Source organism: Fukomys damarensis, unplaced genomic scaffold (assembly GCF_012274545.1).
Source record: "Fukomys damarensis isolate Sample0158 unplaced genomic scaffold, DMR_v1.0_HiC HiC_scaffold_29, whole genome shotgun sequence".
NCBI lineage: Eukaryota > Metazoa > Chordata > Mammalia > Rodentia > Bathyergidae > Fukomys > Fukomys damarensis.
In genome coordinates this window covers 13363585-13390924 of record NW_022900941.1, presented here as the reverse complement: position 1 = coordinate 13390924, position 27340 = coordinate 13363585, and the positions used below count along the sequence as shown (strand labels likewise).

At 35.5% G+C, this 27340-nt stretch overlaps 1 protein-coding gene across 4 annotated transcripts in view; it reads left to right on the top strand.

The window, feature by feature from the left end:
- Dpp10 (dipeptidyl peptidase like 10) overlaps positions 1 to 27340 on the top strand; it is a 1319241-nt gene that overhangs the window by 795451 nt on the left and 496450 nt on the right. For all 4 annotated transcript variants that reach the window (XM_033757133.1, XM_033757135.1, XM_033757134.1 and 1 more), the window contains exon 2: positions 15053 to 15167. In XM_033757133.1, coding sequence (XP_033613024.1) covers positions 15053 to 15167 — 115 coding nt within the window. The remainder of the gene's footprint in view (positions 1 to 15052; positions 15168 to 27340) is intronic.

The following is a 27340-nucleotide window of genomic DNA, read 5'->3' as shown; positions in this document are numbered from 1 at the left end:
CACGTCGCCGGGTGGTCGCAGGCAGGCAGGCAGACAGGCAGCTGGAGAAACCCCCTCCGGGGTCTTTGGGACCTTCCTGGTCTGTTGTCGTGCAGGCCGGGAGCTCCCGCACAGGCCGGGAGCTCGCGCGCACGTCGCCGAGTGGTCGCAGGCCTGAATGCTTAATTTTTAAATTTTGTTTTTATCAAAGCAAATCATTTTAATTTTTTTCAAATCACTGAAGTCATAAGTATTCAATAGAGATGTGTGAAATGATAATGTTTTGAACTGCATAAAATGTTTGATTCATTTTCATTCTATTAGTTCTAACTTCTGAGAAAGGCAACATTTTCCAACTGAAAGAGAGGACGGTTTTCTGGCCAGCAGCTTTCCTCTGGCAAAGCTAACTAAGAACTAGCACTTCCTCCCAAGACCAAGAGAGCGTTCCGGACCCCAATGGGATGGTTTTTTACTTGATAGTGGTGATAGCTGAGAAGAGGTGAAGTTACTTAAGGAGATCAAGTGAATTGCCAAATTTCACCCCAGATGCTTAGCAGCATCCAAAGGTCAGTTGTGTTATGAAGAATAAATTGATATGCTGGCCTTGAATTTAGCTTGAAAATTCAGTCGTAGTTGTAATTTTCAAGCACTTTTATTTTGCTTTAACCTTTGTTTGGAACCTTAATTTGACTCCTGGGCAATTACAACCTTTAACTACCAGAACAGGAAGCACATTAAACATACCTTGAAGAAATAATGGGGCCGTGGAGTTCCCTCAGCCCAGAGTGACATTTGTCTACCTTTCATATCTAACCTTTCTCTGGTCAGGACTCTTTAACTGGGAAAGGGTCAGAAACAGATTTGATCTTTTAGTCTACTTAATATCATAGGGGATGTCTTTTCCCTAGATTGCTTTTACATTTAACATCTTACTCTAAAATTTTGAGTATTTTAAAAAATATTTTAATTTTTGTTTTGTTATTCTGATATTCGATGGACTATTAATCTCACAAATAAATGTTCCTTTATTTGAGAGCATTAACTCCTCTGGAGTTCCCCCTGCCTACCTTGCATCCTCCTTTCCATCTGTCAGTAAGTATGGGTAGATGTGCTATGCAACAAATACTGTGCTAAACTTTTAAGGTTGTATGGGGATAGTTTGTTAAATATTAAAGTTTGGGAGGATATAACAGAAGATTGTGTTTGAAGCCCATTTATTTCCTAGAATCACACTTAAAGGTGATTGCATTTTAGCAATTCACATATATCTCTGAAGTTCACTTAGTGTTTTGTAAAGTGCTGAGTTACTGAGAAGGATTGACAACTGCACTCTTAGGATTTCTCTATATATCTCAGATACAGACGCTCATTTCATCTCTTCTCACCTTGTTGAGATGCATCACTGTTCTTAATTTTGTTAAAACATAAACCCGAACATAATGAGTCCATCCAAACATTTTGTGCTGGCCTAAGTCTTGGCAATTTAAAGATATTTGTGAAGTAGTTTCTAAGTGGAACTTACTTCAAGGTTAAACATGATTTGGAAAATAACATGGACTGAGGAAAATTAAAAAGCCTGATCATAAGTCTGAGGCATGAATAGTTAGGTCTATAATTATATTTGTGCAAATTAACTCCATTGTATATGCAACAGAACTAGTAAGTAGACAAATGGAGAACAAATTCCAGTTGTAGTGAATCCAAAACTAATAAGCCATAAACCCAAATTCTGCTGACCAAATTGTGTCATACCAGGGATTTACCTCTATGTTAGAGGTTTTCAAACTGTTTTGTGCTCAGGAATAACCTGGAATGATTGTTAAAGATTGCTCTGCCCTTCTGCAGAAACACAGTAGATATGGGCAGGGATGAATAGCTGAGAAATTATAAAAACTCACAGCTGTGCGGGGGATGTAGTTCAGGGGCATTTCACCTGCTTCACAAGTGTAAGGTCCTGAGTTTGATCCCCAGTACAAAACAACAACTAAAACAAAAACTCACAGCTGACACTGACCATATTTTGAGGAACACTAAACACAAGGACTGTTTCTTGTTCAGCTTGAAGAAAAGACACCTGGAGAGGTTATTTAAAAAGAAAACATTTATTTCAGCTATGTGGTGGTACATGCCTGAAGGCCCAGCACTCAGCAGACCCAGGCAAGAATATTCCTGTAAGTTTGAGACCAGCCAGGGCTGCATAGTAAGTTTAAGACTAGCCTGATCTACATAAGTGAGGTCGTGTCTCAAAAAATTAAACACACATACTTCAAGGAAGGTGACAGAGTGGTGAAGATCAGAGAAATAGCCTCTCTGAGATTTGGTGTCCTGACATTGGAATATGTGAAGAAGGAAAAGAGGAGGAAAGTGTGTCTGTGGGACTCAGAAAGATGTGAAGCAAGAATTGAAGTCCACAAGGAGAGTGAAGAGAAAGACTTGAATGCAGAAGAAGGAGGTTGCAAGTGATGCTTTCTCCCTGAACCCTGACTCACTGCTTGGCAAAGGTGGTTTGAATGTGAAGACTCATAGAGGCCTTCATGGAGATAGGCACCAGGGAAATGGAGCAGTGGATACAATGGAGTGAAGTGACTGATGAATCATTTGGGTTCATACACCCTCCAGGATAGAGCGGTTGGCTGGTACCCATTTTGGAGAGAGGCCAAACTAAACTTGGAACTCAGAGTAGCTGTGAGCTGCACCTGCCACTGTCAGGGTGAGGCAGAACTGACTTAAAGTCAGCAGAAGGTCAAAGAACTGAGTTAAAGCCAGGGGAAAGAACAGAATGAACAAATTAGGTTCCAGCCTCATAGCCCAAAACCACTGTGAACTTCAGTGGAACTGAAGATGTAGGCTTGCTGGAATTATCCACTACCTTGCTATGAATCTACAGCTGGCTTGCTGGGATTAATCACCACAAATTTGGGTTCTGTCTGTCCACTCTGGCCACAGCAACAGCTAGAAGTGAATATTTCTATAAATTCTTTTTTTTCTGTTTTTGTTTTCTTTTTTCTGGATTGTTTTTCTTGTTTATATGTGACAGTGAACATTGTTTCTAGTTTTTGTTGTTGTTGTTCTGTTCTTTTTTATTTTGTTTTTTCCTCTCTCTTTCCCTCTTGTCTTTATTCAGTTTCCCAAAGTTTGCATGATCTTCCTCTATTCTCCTGCCTCGTTTCTCATCTCCTCCTCCTCTTCTTCTTCCTCTTCTGTCTTCCCCTCCTTCCCCTTCCTCCCCTCCTCCTCCTCTTCCTCCTCCTTTCTCTATTTTCTCCCATAACACCTTTTAAATTTTCTCCAATGAACTTAAAATCTCCATACTGAGGGCATATTTACTGTATACAACATTTTGGTTTGTTTTACATTTTGTTAAGTAACCTCAAATATGGGTCATATAATTAAAAGTGGCAAAGTAATAGCACAGTTTGTCATTTTCTAGGCTGTTTGTTGCTGTTATTTTTACTCATTGTACTACCTTACAATAGATGGCATAATTGTTCTAATCAGCTATGCTTCCTGGTATACCAAGACTGAGAATGCCTAAGGGTCGTAAACAATAGCATAGGCCGCTGCCAAAGAAACGAGAGAATAAGCCAAATAGGCAGCAACTTCTCATCACCCGTAAATTGAAGAGACAGGATCTTACAATAGACTCAAAATGAAAAATCCAGCTACATCTGGAAGTTGTCTCTGAGAATTAGTCATTTCCCAAGGGTTCAAAATATCAGCAATAAAGCTAACTGCCCTAAGCAATTTACAAGCATGAATCCAGGAATTAAACTTTAAAAAACTAGAAAATGAGAAGACACATAAGCAAGATGCAGTCACAGATTGCAGCTCACCAAAGGAAAACCCAGGAGGCAGAGAGGAGGGACATTTAGAAAGACACCCACCTGGACTCTCTGAAGTGGCAACAACGCAAATAACAAAGCTGATGAATAAGGCTCTAGGAAAAACTTAAATCAAAAACAATTTCTCAGATTACTACAGAGATGCTGACCATAATGAAAGGCATGACTACTAACTCTAGAGCAGATACAGACTTTAGAAATAGAGGCATTTAGAAAAAGATGAAAACCATGAACATTCAACATAGGAAAAAATGGAATCCGTGAAACAGATTCAAACAGATATCCAAGAGATTAAAACTTCCACTGAAAGTATACACATCAGAATGAGCCAACATGAGGATGGAATATCATATATAGAAGTGAGAATTGCTGTTAGTGATCATGAAAAGAAAGATTTCTTAAATATAGCAAAGGACCATGAAAAATCAATCCAACAGCTGCCAAATAATACAAAGAAAAATAACGTAAGTTTGATTGGAATAATGAAAACACAGAAATGGTGCAAATAACATAAAAACCCTATTCACAAAAGTAATATCAGAAAACTTCCCAAGCATAGAAAAGTATTTGACATATAGATAAGTGAGGCATATTGAACTCCAGTGAACCGTGATCAAAAAGAAATCTATATTAACGCATGTAATAGTCAAAATCCAAAAAACTCAATATAGTAACAAAAATAAAAGCTGTTAGAGAGAAATAAATCACCTTTAAAGACAAGCCCATCAGAATCACAGAAGGCCTCTCAACACATACTGTCAAGTCAGGGAGATCTTAGAGTGAAGTATTTCAATCCCTAAAATAAAATGACCTCCAACCCAGATTGATGTGCCCATGCCTTGATGGATTCACTGCTGAATTCCACAAGAAATTTAGAGAACGCTTAATGTTACTATATTTCAAACTCTAATGAAATCAGAAGGGAAGTAATACTCCCAAATTCATACCCCGCTAGCAAAACCAGAGAAAAACCCCAGCAAAAAAGAGAACTATAGGCCAATCTCCCTCATAAACATAGATGCAAAAATCCTCAATAAGGTACTGGCAAACAGAATGCAGCAAATCACCAAAACAGTCATACACCATGACCACATAGGTTTCATCCCAGGAATTCAGAGATGGCTCAACATATGCACAATCAATAGATGTAATATACTAGATTAACAGAGCAAGGGCAAAAAGCATTTGATCATCTCAATAAATGCAGAAAAATCATTCGACAACTTCCAAAACTCATTCATGATAAAAATGCTACAAAAGTTGGAATAGATGGTCCTTATTTCAATCTGATGAAAGCAATCTACGACAAACAGCCAGTAAGTATCATACTAAATGCACAAAAAGTGAAAGCTTTCACTCTAAACCCAGGAATAAGCCGAGGAGATCCATTATCACTACTTATTCTATATAGTTCTGGAAAGATTAGCCAGAACAATTAGATAAGAGAAAGAAATGAATGGGATAACGATAGAAAAGTAAGACGTTAAATTATCGTTGTTTTTGATATGATAATATATGATTAATCTACCACAAGACCCCGCAAACTCATCAAAAACCTTCTGGATTTAATAACCAAATTCAGTCCAGTAGCTCAATATAAAGTCAGTACTCAAAAATCAGTAGCATTCATGTGCACAAATAACAAACTCACTGAGAGAACACATGGAAACAAAACCTTTCACAATAGAATAAAAAATGAAATATCTAGGAATCAATCTAATGCAAGAGGTAAAAGACCTTAACAATGAAAATTATAGTACTCCAAAGGAGATTAAAAAGGATATCATAAAAGGAAAAATACCCCTTGTTCTACAAAGTAAGAAGAACCAATATAGTGAAAATTGCCATACTTCCAGAATTGTTATACAGATTTAATGCAATCCCAATAAAAATACCAATGGTACATCTCACAGAACTACAGAGAAAAATCCCAAAATTCATTTGAAGCCAGAAGAGACTTAGAATAACAAAAGTAATTCTGAGCAACAAAGGCAAGGCAGGAGTTATCACAATGCCTGACTTGAAACTATGCTACAAATTACTGTGAAAAAAACAGCATGGTACTGGCAAAAAACCCAAACAAACAACACAGCTCAAAACAAAACAGACCTGAGGGTTTGTGAAACAGATTAGAAAGTACAGAAACAATTCCAAACACATTCACACACCTAACCTTTGGCAAAGGTGCCCAACACCTTTACTGGAAGGAAGATAGCCTCTTTAATGAATAGTGCTGGAGAAACTAGCTTTTTACATGCCAAAGATTAAAACTGGATCCATATCTTTCACCATGCGCTAAAATAGAAATGGATGAAAGTTCTAAATATTAAAACAGAAGTACTAACTCTGTTGGAATAGAATAAGAATTCTTGAAGACATTGGAAAATACCACAATAATTGACAACTGGGATCTCATTTTATTAAAATGCTTTTGCACAGCAAAAGATACCACCAATGGAGTGAAGAGACAACCTACATTGTGGGGAATAATTTATGCCAGCTTTTTTTCAGGCAAAGGATTAATAGAATTAATTTCTTTCTGGAATACAGGAAAAACTCAAAAAAAGCTAAAGCAAAAAAACCCCAAATTAATAAAATCATTTTGTGTTGACTATGTAGCTTACTGGGGGATCACTTACCTAGCATGCACCAGACCCATGGTTTGATAGAAAGCATGGTAAATGTAAATATAAATATAAATATAAATATAAAAATAAATATATTGGGCTTATTTTGCCCCAGGAGGATCAGAAGACCTGGTATTGGGGTAAATAATTTTTAACCTTAAACAATCTTCCAGAGAATTTGCTGTTTCATGAAATGCATAAAGTAAAGGAACCATGGAGGTGGAAATAACTCCATGGAAATAACTGGGTTTCTTAAAGCAAACTTTAAGAAGCCCAGTAGTTAAAAACATAAATGCTTGAATCAAAATATATTTTAGGCATAGAATGCTCTCATAGGAGATGTTGATAAAAAAAGCATGGAAACTAAATGAATCTCATGGGCAATTTTAAGAGGCAATAGGCACTATAATTAGCAATTAATGATTTATCAGAAAGAAATTTTATATATTAAAGAAGATAATTTTTGTAAGATACAGTAATAGCCTTAGCTTTAGGATTATTATAGTCCATCTGCTTTTTGTTTGTTTTTGTTGTTGTTGTTGTTTTGAGACAGGGTCTCACTGTGTAGTTGAGAGTGACTTGGAACTCACTATGTAGCCCAGGCTGGTCTCGAACTCACAGTGATCCTCCTGCCTCAGCCTCCCGAGTGCTGGGATTATAGGCGTGCACCACCATGCCTGGCTTTTTTATGAATAGTTCCTTTATTTGTTCTCTTTTAGGGGCCAGGGATTTGGTTCAGTGGTTCTGCTGCCTGCCTTGCAAGTGCAAGGGCCCAAGTTTTATCACTGGCACCAAAAACAAAAAACAAACAAACAAACCTCGTCCTCTTTTAAAATTTAATATATAAAATTGATAAAAATTTTAATAATAACAGTAGTAGCATCAAATGAGTTCACTATTTCTAGTGTTTCCATGAAGAAGATAGTCAAGGGTCAAGTTCTGAGACACTCCACTGGACACGTTAGAGACATGAGAGAAATGATTAGCATTAGAGGATAAAAATTAGTAAGTGTGGTATATCAGGAGCCAAGAAAAGGCTCTTCTGGGAGGCAGGAGCAGGGAATGGGTGGTACTGCTGCCCAGAACTATTGTAAAGTAATGGAAAACTGACGGTTAGAAAAGATGACCTATGTCATTGAAATGTTGCTTTCAATTTTAATGGGCCTTCCTTGCAGAAAGAAGGTGTAGCAAGGAAATGAAAATATATACATAATTCTGCCTATTATGTTTCTATTCATTTTATTTAAAATAGTTGTGCTTATATTTTTCTTATTGTTACCATACTTTTTCATTAATACTGATTTTTATTATTGTCTTAGTCACTTCCCATTGCTGGCCACAATATCTTGCACCCACAACTTAAAGGAAGAAAGGTTTATTTTAATTTGCAGTTGCGAAAGTTTTGTAATTGTCAGGGTCAAATACAAAAACAACATGAGGAAAGGGTTTGCTTTGGAGGAGAGTGGCTCATATATTGATGGCCAGGGAGTAGAGGGCAAAGGCAGGAATCAGGAAGAGAGACATACCTTTCCAGTTACCCTTGACTCCGTATTCTTCTAACCAAGCCTTCACCTCTGAACAGTGTATTTAGGTGTACACTCATCAGGATTAATTCGCTGATACTTATAATGACTCCATGATTCAGTTGCCTTCCAAACACATGGGGATTTTAGGAGATACCCCAGTGTAAAGAATAACATTACACTCTCACCTCCAAAGGCTCGTGTTCATCTCTAAGAGTCACCAAAGTTTCAGCAGTGTTAGCAGTATTGAAAAGTCAAACTTCAACATCTCTAAAAGTCAAGGCAAACTCTCAGCTCTTAGCTTATAGAGAAATAAAAAAGGAAGTTAAATATTGACAACATAGGATGGCACAAAGTAAATATTACTTTTTTTTTTTTCCTTTTGGTACTGGACATCGAACTCGGAACACTGCGCTTTTAAGGCAGGCAGTGGAACCGCCGAGCTAAATCCCCGGCCCAACATTCCCGTTTTAAAAGGGAGAAATAGGGGAAAGGAATGGGACCCATAGAAGAAGGAAAACCCACCCAGAAAAGTTTAAATCCTTACTTCAGCACCTGGAACAAGTTGTGGCAAGATGTGAACTCCAAAGAGCTTATTTGACCCTGTGGTATTGACTGTTAAGGGACTCAAACCCTCTCTGTCGGACTGGCTTGCTCACTGCCCTATGGCTTTCTTCAAATAGTCCATGTTCCGGATTTCTCCATCACTTGGGTCCTGCACTGCATTGTTGGCTTTATATATGGCCATCTCAGAGCTTCACACACTGTCCTTTGGGTACATGCTACCGGGCCTCCCTGGCTGCCTTCTGAAATCCAGGTGAAAGTCTTCCTAACCGCACAAACTCTAGCATTCTGTATGTCTGTAAAACCAGCACTGCATGAATGATGACAAAGTTTGCTGCCAACTGCAGCAATAGCTGTCTCCCCTGGATTTATGGCTGCAGAGGCTTCTGACTGCTGGATAGCTAAGCCTTGTAAACTGAAGACCAGGAAACCTATTACCTACATGTCTTTTCCAGAGTTAGATGCCTTTTGACTCACTTCTCAAAGCAAAACCTTTCACTTTTGCACCTTTGAGGCTGAGTGTGAGGTCTTGTTGATTCTTGAGGTGCCCTGGTATGAGCATCCTTCCTATTTTTCTGGTACAGTGTATTGGCCTTTTAAAAAATATGAATCTTCTGAGTAACCCCTTATAAGGCCCTAATATTGCAGACACTTGCAGTGAAATTTCAAACTTTTTAAATAGGATTTTTGGGGCCGGGGATTTAGCTCAGAGGTTCGGTGGCCTGCCTTGCAAGCGCAAGGACCCAAGTTCAATCCCCCATACCGGAAAAAAATTTATATATATATATATATATATATATACACACACACACACACACACACATACATACATACATACATTGGATTTTTGTTCCTGGAAACATGGCCCAAAGCATTCAGAACTATAATGCCACAGCATAAACATTGAGCTGCCTGGAAATTTCCTCCACCAAATTAATTAGTCTGCCAGCCTTAATCTCAGTCTCTTACAGTTTCAGGACATGGAAAAAAATGTAGACAAATTTTCTTCCAGAGTGTAAGATAGTATCAAGTCAGAAGTCCAGTGGAGTTCTTGTTCTTAACTGAACATCCTGACTTTTACCATCTGCATTATTTTTAGCACTCTGGTCTCCTGAGATCTGACCAGAATCCCCCATCAAGCTTGGATTATAATATCTTAGGGTATCTCTAGCTGCTGTCACCAAACCTTTCCAAATACCTTCAGGATCCAGTATTAGAGGCTTCTATACCACATACCAGGTATAGTTACTGTGACCATTCCACATCTCTTAGTCATTTTCCCATTGCTGAATATCCGCAACTTAGAGGAAGAGATGCTGATTTTGGCTGACAGTTTCAGAAGTTTCAATTCACAGTTAGGAAGCTCAAACACACAAATGGTGTGGTGGAAGTACGTGGCACAGAGCAGGAACAACAGGGGGAGGACCTGGGAGGGAGATACATTCTTCCAAGTCATGCTCTTTGGCAACAACTCTCTTCCAACCCAGCTCCACTTCCTACAGACATAATTTAGCCTTTAATCGCTGATCCTGATCTTTATAAGACCCCTGCCATTCAGTTACATGAGGCTTTTGTGGGACATCCCAAATCTAAATCAGGACAATGACATTCTTTTTTAAAAAATTTATTTATTATTGTGCTGAGGATCAGACAACAGGCTCAGCCATGCTAAGCACTTGAATTAACTCTGACCTCTTTCCTTTTGACTGTTACCACCCTGTGAGGCATGGTCACACAAAAATGCTATGAAATATCTACTTTTTCCAGTCACACCGTTTAAGTGTGGCTTTTTCTTTTTCTTTGATGGAGCATTCATTTGGTTGATGCAGATTCTTGACTCATTACCAGAGCTTATGCAAAGCTATATCAGTCAGTTGTTAGCAACTTACTTGATGTTTCTGTAAAGGAATGGGATCCTGGAGGTTCCTAGTCTACTGCCTTTCTGAACTCTGCTTATTTTGTATTTTAATTATTTTAAAAATAATTTTATTTGTGGTTTTGAACCATTAACGTGGTCAGAATCACAGATAATTAGACTCATCCCATTCTTGTAAGTTATGACACTCGAAATGTGAAACTAATACTATATACTATATTAATAAAAATTATCATTTTGTATTGTTTCTAATCTAATGTTAATGTTCTAGGAATGTGTCAGTAAATGTCATAGTTATTTGAGAGTGATAAATGTCAAATTGTAATTAATATCACTAATTCCATTAAAATTAATAATGGACTACACAAACTAAAAATAAAACAAGAATGTAAATATAATAGCCACAAAAGACACTCACTCTGCATTTCTTACCAGCTTATATATGATGCTGGTGCCATGGCTCAGAGTTCAAACTTTGAGTATCACTGTGTTACCACTGCCTTAGGCACGTGAGCAGCAATAACTTATAATACTAAGCAAAGCTTAGAAAAAGCGTGATTTGTAATTGTGAAAAATATGCATCTTACTTAGCATAGAATCCTTTGATTAGAATAGTTTAAATGTTGCAAATTATAAATGGTCATATGCAATGAACACTTTTAAGCAGTAGGTACTATCATTAACTGCAAATTAAGTCGAAATAGCTTTTGTGATTATATTTTGATTTTTATTTTCAGTACTGGGGAATGAACTTAGAGCACACTGAGGTACTTAAACAGGCCTTTTTAAGTTTTAGTTTTGAGATAGGATCTCACTAAGTTACCCAAGCTGAGGTCACACTTGGGATCCTCCATCCTCAGCCTCTTAGTGTGCTGCGATTACAAGCATGTGCAATCACGGCTGTGTTTTCTTGATACTCTTATTTGATATTTGTTGGAGAACTCTGACTGAACTTCCCAAGAGTAGATATTTCATAATCAATATTATTTAAACTCATGTGTTAATTTTACTAGACATTTTTATATAGTTTCACTTATTTGAGTTTTAAAATTTCTTTTTGTGGTATCTTTTTCATTCATCTCGTGATGATGATATGAACTTAATAAAAAACTGTGTTTTCTTTAAGTATGTTATCAAATGTTTTAAATAATAAAGGAATTATTCATTTCTGGTTGCCAATACCTGTAGCTATGTATCTTTTGTGAGTTCATTCAAAAACATTTCAATTTATTTTGTGCTGTTGATGTATTCCAATTTCAAATTGTGTCAGTTACTTTTGCTCAGAGGAACAAATGCATACTCTATTGAATTCTGGAAATGCCCAAGTGCATGCTTTATACATAATTTCTACCTGCAAAACTTAACTGATTTCTTTCACAATCTCACTGTCCAGCACCCTTCTTTTATTTTTTTCCTCATTGAGTGTATTGGTACATTTTAGGGATACAGTACAGTTACATTCATCACTGGGATCTTGTACCTTTACATGACAGGTCTTGGTTCTCATTTTTCCTCCTTACTCCTGCCCTCCCTTTTCCCCCTCCTCCCTTCCCTATTTACAGAGACTTTATTTCCATTTTTTCATTTTCTCATATTTTTTTTCTTTTCCCTTATTTCCTTTCCCCTACCCTTCCCACTTCCCCTATACCTTTAGACCATTTCTTCCTATTTCACATTGTCAATTATACCATTAGGATCTTGTGTACCATTATAGTTTTTCATACTAGAGAAACTATTCAGTATTTACATATGTGACTTATTTATTTCACTTATGAGTATATCCTCAATATGCATCCATTTTCCTATGATTATTCTAATTTTTCATTCTTTATGGCTGAGTAGTATTCCATTTTATGGAAAAAACACGTCTTTATCCAGTATCCAACTGATGGGTAGCACCCTTCTTTTAGGAAATGTTGACTGGTTGTGTAAAATGGCTCTTTTATATTAATATAAAGAAAATAATAATGTTCCTCTTCATTTATAATAGTTTGTTATTCTTTGATCTATTCTTGTTTAATCTTTTCTTATATTGGTGGTTAGCAAATTCATCATTAGACTTTATGCTCATTAAAGAGAGGCCATATTTTTATTTGTATTTCCATCTGCAAGTCTTTGTGTGGTTAAATTTCATTGTCAACTTCATTGGCCACTAAGTGGAATTCTGGGTGTGGCGGGGTGGCTTCTGGGTAGGGCATGGGGCCATAACTTTGAAAGTTTATCTCCGGGCCCTGGCCCCTTCCTCTTGTCTCTTCCCCGCTCTTTCCTTCCCAGATGTATTCAATTACTTTGCTTTCCCCCATCATGATAGTTATGCCATTAAATCAGCTGACCGTAGAATAAAACCTCTGAAACCACTGGGCAAGATAAATCTTTTCCCCTGATGTTGTGCCTGTTACACATTTTGTCACAGCAGTGGAAATCTGACTAGTGTAATTCACTTTTAAATGTTCCAGTGCATTTCTTAAATGCTATTATTTTAACGACAATAAGTCAAAACTTCTGTCAAAATTACTTTTGCAAGGTTTTTCAAGCCGGAGTTGGGTAAACATTTGTAAAGTATTTTAAAAAAGTATTTTTTCAGTGAGTTGTAGTTTATCCCCACTGTCTTTTCATGTCTTAGTTCTAAAATGTTATAATTTTTAAATTTTCAATAAACTGTCAAATTTTACAATTAACTTAACTTTCTTTGAAATACTATGATAGGGCCGGGGATTTAGCTCAGCGGTTCAGCGGCCTGCCTTGCAAGCGCAAGGACCTGAGTTCAATAAAGTATTTTTTCAGTGAGTTGTAGTTTATCCCCACTGTCTTTTCATGTCTTAGTTCTAAAATGTTATAATTTTTAAATTTTCAATAAACTGTCAAATTTTACAATTAACTTAACTTTCTTTGAAATACTATGATAGGGCCGGGGATTTAGCTCAGCGGTTCAGCGGCCTGCCTTGCAAGCGCAAGGACCTGAGTTCAATCCCCCATCCCCGAATCTTTGCTCAGTTTCTGATATATTCATAATTGAAGTTCTTTATATAAGAGTGTGAGCACATAATGAAAATAACTATAAAAATTCAAGGTCTCAGAATATGGTTCAATGGTAGTGCACTCGCCTAGTATGCACGACAGTAGATATAACTTGAATTCCTAGATGGCAAATGTGGCTGGGATTTAATAGTAACGTTAATGCTTTTGTGCAATCCTAGCACTTAATGCTATCTTCGTTTGAGCACAAATAATACTATATACACCTAGATACCTTAACTTACTACAGACCTTGTCAAGGCGGTATGTACCATTTTATCTGTGGTCCTTTATTGACCAAAATACTATGCAGAAGTTGACTTTATTTCAACTGATACCTCAACCCCCTGGAGCACTAACTTCCCAAAGTAGTACATCATAAGGGATATCTTATACTTACTCTTTAAACCCTTCTGGGAAACTTTATAACCTAACAGAGGTTCTGTTCTTCCCCTAGAGCATCTGGTAACCATGTCCAGGATTCTTTCATTTTCACAGCACAGGCAGCTGCTTAGCATCAAGCCTGTTCTCATTGCCAGTGTTTGTGCCTTCAGTGGCTTTCAGGTGTTGAGAGTTGTAGAGTCAGTTATGCCAAAATCACTATATGAAAACTGCCATCAATATTTTAATTCATGTGTCACAGGAACTGATTTACAAATTCTTACCTGTTTCTGTCCTGTTTCATCTTTGCTTAATTCCAGTCTGCCTCGTGACTTCCTGAGTCATTTGTGTACACTAAGTGAGCAAGATACTGTCATAATTTGTTTTATTTTTCCCAATCACTTAGCTGTTTCTGATTAAAGCACACTATATTGAGAAAGTTTGAAAAGTGTTTGGGGAATGGATAGGGAAAAGGCCGTATGGGGCTTACTGTTTTATAGACTTTATTGTAAAGGAAACCTAACATTCACTTAAAAGCAGTGTATTCTGGGTGAATTAAGCTAACATTTCTAATGAACAAAATGAAAAGATTGTATAAAATGAATAGCTTTACTGTATATATTGTGAGAGATATTCAAGTTTGTTGTTTCCTATCATCTATCTTACCTTCCTGCAAATATCATGCAATTTTCCCAGCAAGAAAATGTTAATAAACACTGATATAGAAGCACTCATTTAACTCACTTCCTACATCTTGTTGGCTTTTATAGATGGAAAGGAAACTATTTAGAAAGAGCCTGCTGTGTTGGCAAAGGTGCTTTGTTCTTTTTTGTGGCAAATTCAGAGTGATTTCCTCATTTTTAATCATTTCCCGCACCAGTTAGAAAAAATAGCTCACAGTCTTTTAAGAACATTTAAATTTATTTAAATATTTGTGGTAGGTTCCATTTTAACAAAGAAGTATTTTGTTTCCATAGAGTCAATGCATTTGAACACTGTCTTCATCTTGGACAGTGGGCATAGCGCTCTGCTGGTTTTATCCTGTAGAGAAATTCAATTGTCCCTCCCAAAAGGTAGTCATTTATAATATATGCATCTCTGAATAACTAAATAGGCTACTGAAGAGGAAATGGATTCTAATCTGCTTTCAAACTGTGATTATGTCAGGCACTAAATTGTTACTTTATGAATATATTTATTTTAGAGTGTGTATAATTATGGAACTCTCTTTTTCTATCTCCGTAGGAACTGGGAAGTAACAGCCCTCCCCAGAGAAACTGGAAGGGAATCGCTATTGCCCTGCTGGTGATCATAGTTGTGTGCTCGCTCATCACCATGTCAGTCATCCTCTTAACCCCAGGTAATCTGTCTGGATTCCTCTCTTAGGATGGTATTGTGGATGATGATTTCACATTCAAAAGCTTAAAGAGGTTACCAACGTGTGGTGTTTGAGGGTACAGTTGGTTGGATTTTTTGAAAAGCATAATCACACATTTTGCAATGGAATAGTAATTTTGTAGTTCAAATATGCAGACTTTTGGGGGGGAAGCTGCAAATCTAAATTATTACAAATTGTAAATGCCAGGATTTGCCATCTCCATTGCTAGTTAGAGTTCTATTGTTTGTCAGTTTGATAAATGTATAAGACATTTAGCTTTTATTTGGAATTTGATGACAGAGAGGAGCCTGGAAGTTCCCCTATATGGATGAAAACCCTATGTATAGAAGAAATGGAAATTGAGTTTTGACGGAAGAGCCTTTAATTGTGGACATCTGTTCCTTTTCTTTTCTGAAGTTTTTGCATTCTGAGTTTTGTCATTGATTAAAAGAAAAAAAAACTCTTTAAAATACCTTTGCAGTGATCATTGATTGTGTTATTCAGATTAAAGAGTTAAACATTAAAATAGAAATGTCAGGTGACTTAATTCTTTCATGGGATCAATTTTAATACTCAGAAATTTTACTTTTCCTCATTATATGCCAATAATGAAAGCAGATATAAAGAACTTACTTTTAAAATTCCTCAGTAGGCATCCAGAGATACATAAGTCTGTCATACTACTACAACCCACACAACTGTCTTTTTCAGAGACTGAATATCCTTTTGTAGCTCAACATTATAAAAAATATTTATTTCTGGGATAAGATTGAGCTAGTCCAAACATTAACCAATATTATAAAATTGTATTCTACTTTGGATTGACTTGTGTTTATACTTTAGTTCCTGTCCCAGTTTTGTTACTACAGAAACCCCTTAACTTTTTTTTAAATGTACCAATGTGATTAGCAACACTTTTTCAGGGTCATTTAATTAAGTAATTACAGTGACTGATTATACATATGACTGTTATCAATTATTGCCATGTGGTATCTTGCAAAATAGTCCATTTTTTTGTACAAAATATTGGCTCTGAAAGGTATAAACCACTAACCAGATAGTTTGTAGTTTAAGTTAAAATATAAAAATATTAAGAGATTGAGAAAGAAACTAAGGAAATTCTGAGAGAAGAAAAAGGAGAGAAATGTAATTGAAAAAAAATTAGAAATGAAGAAAATTTCCTGATAAGAGCTAGCTTATCCCGCATTTTCCTCAGGACCTTCACTTGACTGCCTAGATGTCTATCTGTGGAACAGTATAATTCAGCAGTGTGACTCTTCTAAGTTGAATGATGCCAATGATCTTTGTTAAAGGAGGGTGAGCCTCTATCCAGATAGTGTTTCACTTAAACATAAGAATTTTAGCACAATTATAAGAAATGAATGTCTTGGTTTTGCTGTTTTGTGTTTGTGGCTATTAACCAGATCGAGGGTATCGGTGCCATAATAGCTACATATTTCTGTATTTTTTCAAACCTGAATCTAGTATCCTTGCCCCAGTGATTCATTTTTTGAAATTTCTTTTGACACAATTACTGAGTCTTTGTGGGTTTCTTGAGAGTTTGGAATAAGAAATATCCTACACAGTTGAGCACTCATTAAATTAAACTCATTAATCAGATGCATTTTGGGTTGTTTTAGCTCTACAATCTACTAGGTCTTGTGAGCTTGGCAAAGTACTTACACTTAAGTTTTGCATTGTTTTTTTGTATTATTGATGTAATTTACCATACCAAGTTTATAGTATTATTATGGGTGTTAAAAGAAATAATGTAGTCCAAGTTAGTGAAATGCCTAGCACTGCTACTATTGTTTCTGTGATTATTGCAGTTATTGAATACTTGTAGACAGCCACAAAACAAACCAAATATTGTGATTTATGAAGGACATTTCCCAGAAAATATATAGACTTTCAAGTATAGATATTTGTGGCTAAAATTTGAAGTTACAATAAAGTATGAAGAACCACATAATGTGGAGTTGCTCTAATAGAAATCTGATCATCCACTTATTTATTTATTCATTTATTTGATAACTGTAGCTATCATAACCACATTGCAAATGGGATGTTAGTTGCCCTGCACTTCTGCTGGTTTTTTAAAATCAAGGTATGCATTTATTAATTTCAAATTTCTTCTAGAATTGTTTTCTTATTAAGATTATTGGTACATTTTAGGTATGTATCTTTTATCCCTATTTTTCTTCCCCTCTTATACAAACTTACAAGTGTAGTGATCCCACATATCCCCAATGAAAGACAGAATTTCATGATATTAATCACACAAATAGAAGGGCCAATTATTATTGTAGGTTTGCAGTTTGCCAAATGTATTTCATATATACAAATGTGATTGGATTTCACCAATGTAATAAAAAATAAAATCACTTTACTACATTGAAAAATAATGTCAGGAAGAGCAGACATCTGTGTTCTCCACCATCTTTTTATAAACTCAGTGTCACCAGAGGTCTAGAAAGCAGTTAGGTATTTTCTTGAGCTGTGATCTAGCACGATGGCAGTCTCATGACTTCTGTGGTGGATTCAGAGCAAACATGTCTGAGCGATGCATAATGCCAGAATATCAGCAGTCGACAGTTCAAGATTCTAGTTGAAAGTATAGACAAAATCTTAGAAAGTATCTAGTCTTCTTTCCTAATTGAATGGGAAAAAACATGTTTGTTTTTTTTTAACTTTTGGTTCTCAGAACCAAAAATGTATCAAGACCACAAGTGTCTCCTTGATTTGGCACAGTGTGCAGCTGTGCATGCAGCTCTAGTGTTTCACTTGCACAGATCTTAACTCTTCTAAACCTCAGGCTGTGATCCCTCAGCTGTGGCACAATAGCCCACTCGAAAGAAAACCAGCTAACAGACAACACAGTGGCTTCTGTCTAATCTGTAAGCATAAATATCAACTCCAGGTCCAGCTTTCTAGGCAAAATTGTTCTGGCAGGTTAAGTCTTTCAACCAGAAATGGAAATACATTTCATAAGGGAAACTCTTGATTATGAAATTATTCAGCAAGATACTAATTATTTAGGATCAAGAGCTGACTGTTACGTTTTCAAACAAGGGTGTAGATAAGAAACTCATATATGGCTTTTATAGCTGCATGGTATTGCTCAAATCACATTCTTTCTTTGACGTTAAGCAAATCAGTTTTCCCTTATGGTACGGATACCTGAGAAAATCAATTTAAACCCAAAGAGTTTATTTTTGGCTCACAATTTTAAAGGTTCCATCTGTGACTGGGCAGACCCATTGCATTTAGGTGAGTAGGACAACACTTCATAGTGGGAGTTTTTAACTTATGAGAACTGCTCACATCATGTCCAAGATTCAAAAGAGAAACAGGAAGGGACAAGGGACCCATAAATCCCTTCAAACTTAGGCCTCCAGTCACCTCAGAGAAGGCATTACCTGTGAAAATTTCTCCCATTCCCTATCCCATCAAGCTGAGGATTAAGTCTTTAACACATGGCCTTTCTTACATTTAATATGTAAAATGAGAATAACCATTCTCTGAAAAGCATTTTATACAGGTTACAGCTACCAATTTTGACCTGTTTGGAGAAAGCAAGTGAATACTTCATGAATTAGAATATATGTAAAGGAGTACACATCAAGATCTTCACTTTGTCTGCAATATTAAAACACCATCCTATGGACTCCTGTATGCCACAGTTCTTTATTCAAGACATTCTGTTGCCCTTGGGCTTTGTATTCAGTGCCAGGGCAGCCATGCTGTTCTACTCTCATAGCAGACCAAGAATGAAATTGTGACGTGCTGAAAATTGTCTTCGTTGTTTTAAATTTTGGTCTTTTTGAAGCCTTCCCTTGTTTTAGTTCTCTCCCTGTATGAGCATCTGAGGTTAATCTTCGCAGTCTTATCGAATGGACTATTCATATATGCAGGGTCAGAGCTCTGCTTGATCTCAGTGAAGACTTAGGGAAGACTTAGTTTCATGCTACACGTTGGCTTTATTTTCACTTCTAGAAGTATCTTTGATTGCAAGAACTTTAAACTGTGTTCAAATATCAAGTTGGGAAATAATTTAAACAGGCGGAGACTGCTGCAGTGATATTAAAGGTTAGCTAAATCACTAATGTCAAATTAAATTTAGATCCATGAAACTATGCTCAATTAAGTCAAGACTAGAACTAATAAGTGGAGAGAACAATATACCCATTCTATCCAGAACATTCACCATACCAAAAACTAGAAGTCAATGTTTAGGAAATCAGACCTTTCTTTTAAGGGATATCAACTTTTATATTCTAAATATTTCATGATATCCCACTTAACTCTCACATGATACCAGATTTAATAGGGCAATTTTTCCAGATAATACCTTCTCATGTCATCAGATTTGCATAACTAAGGCAATTAACTTATGAAGATGGAGTGATTAAAATCATCTTGGTATCAGGTGACTTGGACTGGTACCTTAGCATTGATTTATACGTATAAATATGATACTGGAGTAAATAATTCACTCTTATTGTTTGAGATATCCCAATGGAAAGCAACAAAATGAGTTGATCCTTTAAAACAAAATTCAAAAAGTTTTGTTTGTTTCTGAGGCGGGGGTGGAAATCATTTTCCATAAAACACGTGATAAAATTAAGAATTTTATTTAACTAGTTACAGCTGATACATTAAAAAAAAGAATTCAAAGTGAATATTTCTAGTTACTATGGGGCTCTACCAAAATAATAGCTCCTGGTTATAATTAGTTAAAATGTCACTTGTATTTTGTGGCAATTAATTTCTTGGCAACTATAATTTTAAATATGATCTGTGTCTTGAAATGTCAAAGCAACAGTTAAACTATTCTTTTATGCATTTATGAGGGGAGAAATCCTATTTTGTAGATTTTATGATTTGCATTACGTACTTATAAACATGAACATCAATCAAAATGCAAATCATTTATTTTATTTTGTTTAATTAAAAAAGAGATTATGTTGTATTGATGGGCATAATCTAACGTGTTTCTGCTTGTTTTTCCAAGAACAGCACAGATGAACTCATTTGAATATAGCGCTACCCAAGCATAATCAGCGGGCCAGAAAGAAAATACTGACAAATCCTAACAGTTTCTCCCGGTTAGCAGAAATTGTTGCTTTTTACATAGCTGCATCTGCAGCGTGGAATGAAAAATAATTTTCTGTGGCATTAATAGAATAAAAGTAGTTACTTTTTTGTCTTTCCTCTATAGCCTAATTCATAGTTTTAAATTGTAGTTGATTTATTTTCTCTAATTTTCTTATATTACCTAAACAGATAAAAGCAAATTTAGTTTATGTTAAAATGAGCTTAGTTTAATTAGAGCTAGAAGAGAATAGGTTTTGCTTAATTTTATTTCATTTTATTTTATAAGAAAACATTTATTGATACATTTTAGGAATACGTAGTGATAACATCATCATAGGGCATTTGCTCCTGTACGTGGAACATTTTTTTTCCAATTGTGCCCTCCTCTGAAGCTCCCTCCCCTCCCATAAATGTCTGAAGTTCATCCTTCTTTTTGACAGACTAATACTCCATTGTAAAAAAAACAAAACACCTTTATCCATACTTGCTAATTCTTTCAACATGCCAGATGTTTTGCTAAATTCTTTAAATGTACTATTTATCCTCAAATCACAAGTATGGAATATACATTTAATGTAATAATATTTTACAGTATTCATCTAGTTCTTACAAATTGTGTTTAATTATCCAATATCATATAATGAGAACATAGAGAAAGTGGAGCAATCTCCCAAGCTCTTTAATTCCGGCAAGGTTAACATATATTCTTGCAATTAAAGGAAGAGAAGGTCAAAAAACATTTCACACAACATACACAAAAGTAGGTGACCTCTGCTTTATTCTCCTCCTTCACTTTTTAAAGAGTGAGGAAATTCTGTATATTCCTAAAGGGAAATATATATTGGGGAAGGAATTCATCTGAAGGTAGGAGTTACAAAACTGAGAAACTAAAAATCATAAATGTAAATTTTCTAAACATTTTTATTTCACTGTCATATTTTATCTGGAACCTCAAATATCCATGATAAAATACATTTGTACATTTACAAATATTATGATATTTCACCATATAATGTTAATTGTTTCTGCATGTTTTATTTACCACCTCTTAATTAAAATATTGAATTTAAAAATTTGATGGCTTGGTCTTTAAGAAAAGAGCCTCAAAATTGTCTAATACCAGAAAAGCCAGATATCTGTAAAAATGAACTTACATTCACTATCTTCATCTACTCAAATAAAAGATTTTTTTCATTGAATTTATTGGTACGTTTTAGGTGTACAGTACAGTTACAGTCATCATTGGGACCTTGTACCTTCACATGATGTATCTTGGTTCTTATTTTTCCCCCATGCCCCTGTCCTCCCTTCACCACTCCTCCCTTCCCTATTTACAAGTATTTTATTTCCATTTTCTCATGTTTTTTTTCTTTTTCCCTATTTCCTTTCCTCTACCCATCCCACTTCCCCTACACATTTAGCCCTTTTCTTCCTGTTTCACATTGTCAATTATCTCATTAGGATCTTATTTACAATTATAGTTTTTCACACCAGAGAAATTATTCCATATTTATACATGTGTGACTTGTTTATTTCACTTAGGGGTATATCCTCAGTATGTATCCATTTTCCTATGAATGAATCTAATTTCTCATTCTTTATGACTGAGTAGTATTCCATTTTATAGAAAAACCACATCTTTATCCAGTCTCCAAGTGATGGGCAAACGGGCTGTTTCCAATTATATCTATTACAAACTGTGCTGCTGTAAACATGGGTGTGCATATATCATTGTGATACGATTCTTTTAATTCTTTTGCAAAGATACCCAGCAGAGGAATGGCTGGGTCAAGTGAAACCTCTGGTCCCGGCTCTTTGAGGTATCTCCATATTGATTTCCATAGTGGTTGCAGCAGTCTGCACTCCCACAAACAATGGAGAAGGGTTCCATTCTCCCCACAACCCCACCAACCTTTGTTATTAGTTTATTTCTTGATAGCAGCCATTCTTTGTGGGGTGAGGTGGAATCTCAGTGTTTATTTCATCTGCATCTTTTGAATGACCAGTGATGTGGAACATTTTTTCATATATGTATGTGCTGCTTTTACTTCTTTGTCTGAGAAATGTCTGTTCATTTCGGATGCCCATTTTTGAATCAGGTCTTTATATTTGGTGGAGGGGGGGTGATTGTTTTGAATTCCTTATATATTCTAGATAATAGTTCTTTGTCTGAAGAGCAGCTGGTAAAATTTTTTTTCCCACATTGTAGGTTGTCTCTTAGTTCTGTTGATGGTTTCTTTTGCAGTGCAGAAGATTTTTAATAAGATGAGATCCTAGTTGTTGATTCTTTCTGCTAGTTCCTATGCTACTGAGGACTTGTTCATAAACTTTGTTTTTGTTTTTTTCTTTTCTCACATTTTTCCTTTCTTTCCTTTTCCTACCCTTCCCATTTTACTTACTCCTTTAGCTCTTTTCTTCCTATTTTACATTATCAATTGTACAATTTGAACATTATTTACATTTTAGTTTTTCACACCAGAGAAACTTATTCAGTATTTACACGAGTCCTATTTATTTCACTTACGAGTATGGCCTCAATGTACATCTATTTAGCTATAAATAACTCTAGCCTCTCATTCTTTATGGCTGAGTAGTACTCCATTTTATAGAAAAAAACACACTCTCATTATTCAATCTCCAGTTGATGGGTATTGAGCTATTTCCAAATTTTAGCTAGTACAAGCTATGCCACTATAAACATGGGGACACATATATCACTGTGATATAATTCTTTTAGTTCTTTTGGAAAGATACCCAGCAGAGGGATGGCTGCGTCAAATGGAACCTCTAGTCCCAGCTCTTTGAAGTATCTCCATATTGATTTCCATAGTGGTTGCACCAGCCTGCACTCCCACCATCAATGGATTAAGGGTTCCTTTCTCCCCACAACCCAGCCAGCATTTGTTATTGGTTGATTTATTGATAGTAGCATTTTTTTTCCTGGGGTGAGGTGGAATATCATTGTTTTCATCTGCTTCTCTCGAATGACCAGTGATGTTGAACATTTTTTCACATATTTATTTGCTGCTTTTACTTCTTTGTCTGAGAAATGCTGTTCATGTCCAGTGCTCATTTTTGAATTGGGTCTTTATATTTGGGGGGACTGATTGTTTTGAGTTTTGTGTATATTCTAGATAGTAGACCTTTATTTGAGGAACAGCTGGTAAATACTTTTTCCCACATTGCAGCTTGTCTCTTAGCTCTCATGGTGGTTTCTCTTGCACTATAGAAGCTTTTTAATATGATGAGATCCGAGTTCTTGATACTTTGTTTTAGTTCCCATGCCACTGAATGCTTCTTCATAAAGTCTTTTCCTCTGCCAATGTCTTCAAGAGTTCTAATTTATCTTCCAACAACTTTAGTGTTTTTATTTTAGTACTTAGATTTTTAATCCACTTGGATTTTAATTTATTGCCTCGTGAAAAATAAGTGTCTAGTTTTACTCTTTAGAAGATTGAAATTGTTTTTCCAATGCAATTTATTGAAGAGGCTATTTTTCCATTACTAAGGATTGTGGGCTCCTTTGTCAAAGATGAGGTAGCTGAGTACATCTGGAGTTGTTTTTGTATCTTCCAATCCATTCCACTGATTCTTGGGTCTGTTTTTTTTTTTTTTTTTTTTTTTTTTTTTTTTTTTTTTTTTTTTTTTTTTTTTTGGTCAGTATCATGCTGTTTTTATCATAGTGACTTTGTAGTATAGTTTCAAGTTGGGACTGTTAATACTCCTTGTCATGTCTCTGTTGCCTAGAATTGCTTTTGCTATTCTAGGTCTTTTCTTGTTCCAGGTGAATCTTTAGATTGCTTTCTCTAGTTCTGTAAAATGTGCTGTTATAATAATTTCAGTGGGGATTGCATTGAATATGTATAGCAGTATTGCCATTTGCACTGTGTTGATTCTTCCTACCCAGGAGCAAGGGATGTCTTTCCATTTTCTTATAACCTCTTCAATCTGTTTTTTCAGAGTCCTACAGTTTTCAGTGTAGATGTCTTTTTCTTCCTTTTTTAGATTGATTCCTAGATACTTTATTTTTTTGGATGCTATTGTGGAAGGAATTGTTTCCCTAACTTCCTCTTAGTGGGTGTATTTTTTGTGTACAAGAAGGCTATTGATTTTTGAGTGTTGACTTTGCATCCAGCTACTCTGCTGAATCTGTCAATTAAGTCTAGTAGTCTTTTGGCAGAGTATTTTAGATCTTCTATGTAGAATGAGTATCATATCATCAGCAAATAATGAGAATTTAACTTCTTCCCTTTCTGTCTTTATTGCCTTTATTTCTTTTTCTTGTCTAGTTGTTGTCACTAATATTTCCAGAACTATATTGAAGAGGATTGGTGATAGTGGACATCACTGTCTTGTTCCTGATTTTAGCATGAAGGTTTTCAGTTTTTGGTCATTTAATACGATGTTGGCTTTTGGTTTTTCATAGGTAGCCTTTATCAAATTGAGATAAAGGCCATCTATTCCAGTTTTCTGCAGAGTTTTCATTTTGAATGGGTTTTGAATTTTGTCAGATGGCTTTGTGGCATGTATTCAGATGTTTTTTGTCTTTGACTCTGTCAATGTAGTGTATTACATTTATTGATTTATGTATGTTGAACCATCCTTGCATCCCTAGAATAAATCTAACTGGGTGAGGGTGTATGATCTTCTTGATGATCCTCTGTATTATATTTGCCAGTATCTTTTTGAGGTTTTTTACATCTATGTTCCTTAGGGAGCTTGACCTGTAGTTCTCTTTTTTTGGTTGTGCCCTTCTCTTGTTTTGGAATCAGTGTAACTCTTGCTTCCAGGAATGAATTTGGAAGCATTGTTTCCCTTCACTTTCACTGAAAACTTTGAAGAGGAGTGGCAATACTTTTCTAAATGTTTTGTAGAATTCAGCATTGAAGGTATCAGGACCTGGGCTTTTTTGTTCATAAATCTTAAATTATATTTTCAATTTGACTTATTGTAATTGGGGTGTTAAGAATTTTTTATCTGCTGCATTCAGCTTTGATAATTCATACTTTTGTAGAAATATGTCCATTTCTTCTGTATTTTCCATTTTATTAGACTATAGGTTCTTGAAGTACATATTGATGATCCTCCGAGTTTCTACTGGACCTGCTTTGACTTCAACTTTTTTATGTAATTGAATGAATTTGAGACTTTTATTTCCTTTTTTGACAAGGTTGACTAAGGTTTTATTGATTTTGTTTATTCTTTCAGAAAATCATCTCTTCAATACATTGATTTATTTGTATCATTCTCTTAATTTCCATTGCATTCATTTCTTTTTTTCTCATTGAGTTTATTGGTACATTTTAGGTATACAGTACATTGACATTCATCATTGGGATCTTGTACCTTTACATGACAGGTCTTGATTCTCATTTTTTCCCTGTACCACTACCCTCCCTTCACCCACTCCTCCCTTCCCTATTTACAAGTATTTTATTTCCATTTTCTCATGTTTTTTTTTCTTTTTTCCTATTTCCTTTCCTCTACCCATCCCACTTCCCCTACACATTTAGGCCTTTTCTTCCTATTTCACATTGTCAATTATCTCATTAGAATCTTATGTACAATTATAGTTTTTCACACCAGAGAAATTATTCCATATTTATACATGTGTGACTTATTTATTTCACTTAGGGGTATATCCTTAATATGTATCCATTTTCCTATGAATTAATCTAATTTCTCATTCTTTATGACTGAGTAGTATTCCATTTTATAGAAAAACCACATCTTTATCCAGTCTCCACGTGATGGGCAAATGGGCTGTTTCCAATTTTAGCTATTACAAACTGTGCTGCTGTAAACATAGGTGTGCATATATCACTGTGATATGATATGACTTTTAATTCTTTTGCAAAGATACCCAGCAGAGGGATGGCTGGGTCAAATGGTCTATTACATTGATTTCTGCTCTGAACTTTATAATTTCCGTCTTTGTACGATCTTTGTGTTTGTCTTGCTCTTCATTTTCTAGGAGTTTACGATTCAGCATTAGGCTGTTTATTTGAGTTCACTCTGTTTTTGTAGTGTGGGCATTCACTGATATGAGTTTTCCACGTAGAACTGCTTTCATTGTGTCCCATAGATTCCTCTGTGTAGTATTGGCATTGCCATTTATTTTTAAAAACTGACTAATTTCTTCTGGGACTCATTGATTGTGCGGGAGAGTGATGTTCAATTTCCGTTGTTTGTGAAGTTCTTGTGGTTTCTTAAACTATTGATCTCCAGTTTAATTGCACTATGATCTGATATTATACTCGGGATAACTTCAATTTCTTTGCATTTATTTAAACATGTTCCCTGAGCTAGTATGTGGTCTATTTTGGAGAATGACCCATATGCAACTGAAAAGAATGTATATTCTGATTTTGTGGGGTGGAATACTCTGTAGAAGTCTATTAAGTCCATTTGTTCAAAAGTTTGGGTTCAGTTCTAATATTTTATTTTTGATTTTTTGTCTAGATGATCTGTCTTATTGTGACAGTGCATCCCCACTGTGATTGTATGAGTGTTTATTTTGTTTTTCATGTCCCTTAATATTTGTTTTCTATAGTTTGGGGCATTACTATTTGGTGCATATATATTTATGATTGTCATTTCTTCCTCTTGGAATGTTCTCTTTTCAAGGACATAGTGGCCTTTTTGTCTCTTTTAATCAATTTTGTTTTGAAATTTACTTTGTCTCTAAATAAGATAGATACCCCTGCTGTTTTTCTAGATTTGTGTCACATGGAAAACTCTTTTCCATCTTTTACTTTAGATTATGAGTTTCTTTTTGAACTAGGTGTGTCTTGTATACAACATATTGTTGGATTTTGGTTCTTAATCCATTCTGCCAGTCTATTTCTTTTGATTGGTGAATTGAGGCCATTAACCCTGATGGTTATAACTGATATATATTGACTTATCTTATCATGTTATTGTCCTGTTGTTGGCTCTTTTTAATTTTGCCCCTTCTCCGTTTAGCTTCTTGCCTTACCTAATTGATTTGTTCTGTTTGGCCTCATGGTATTGTGACCTTCTTTGTCTTGTTCTAGGATATTGTTTAAATTCTTTGT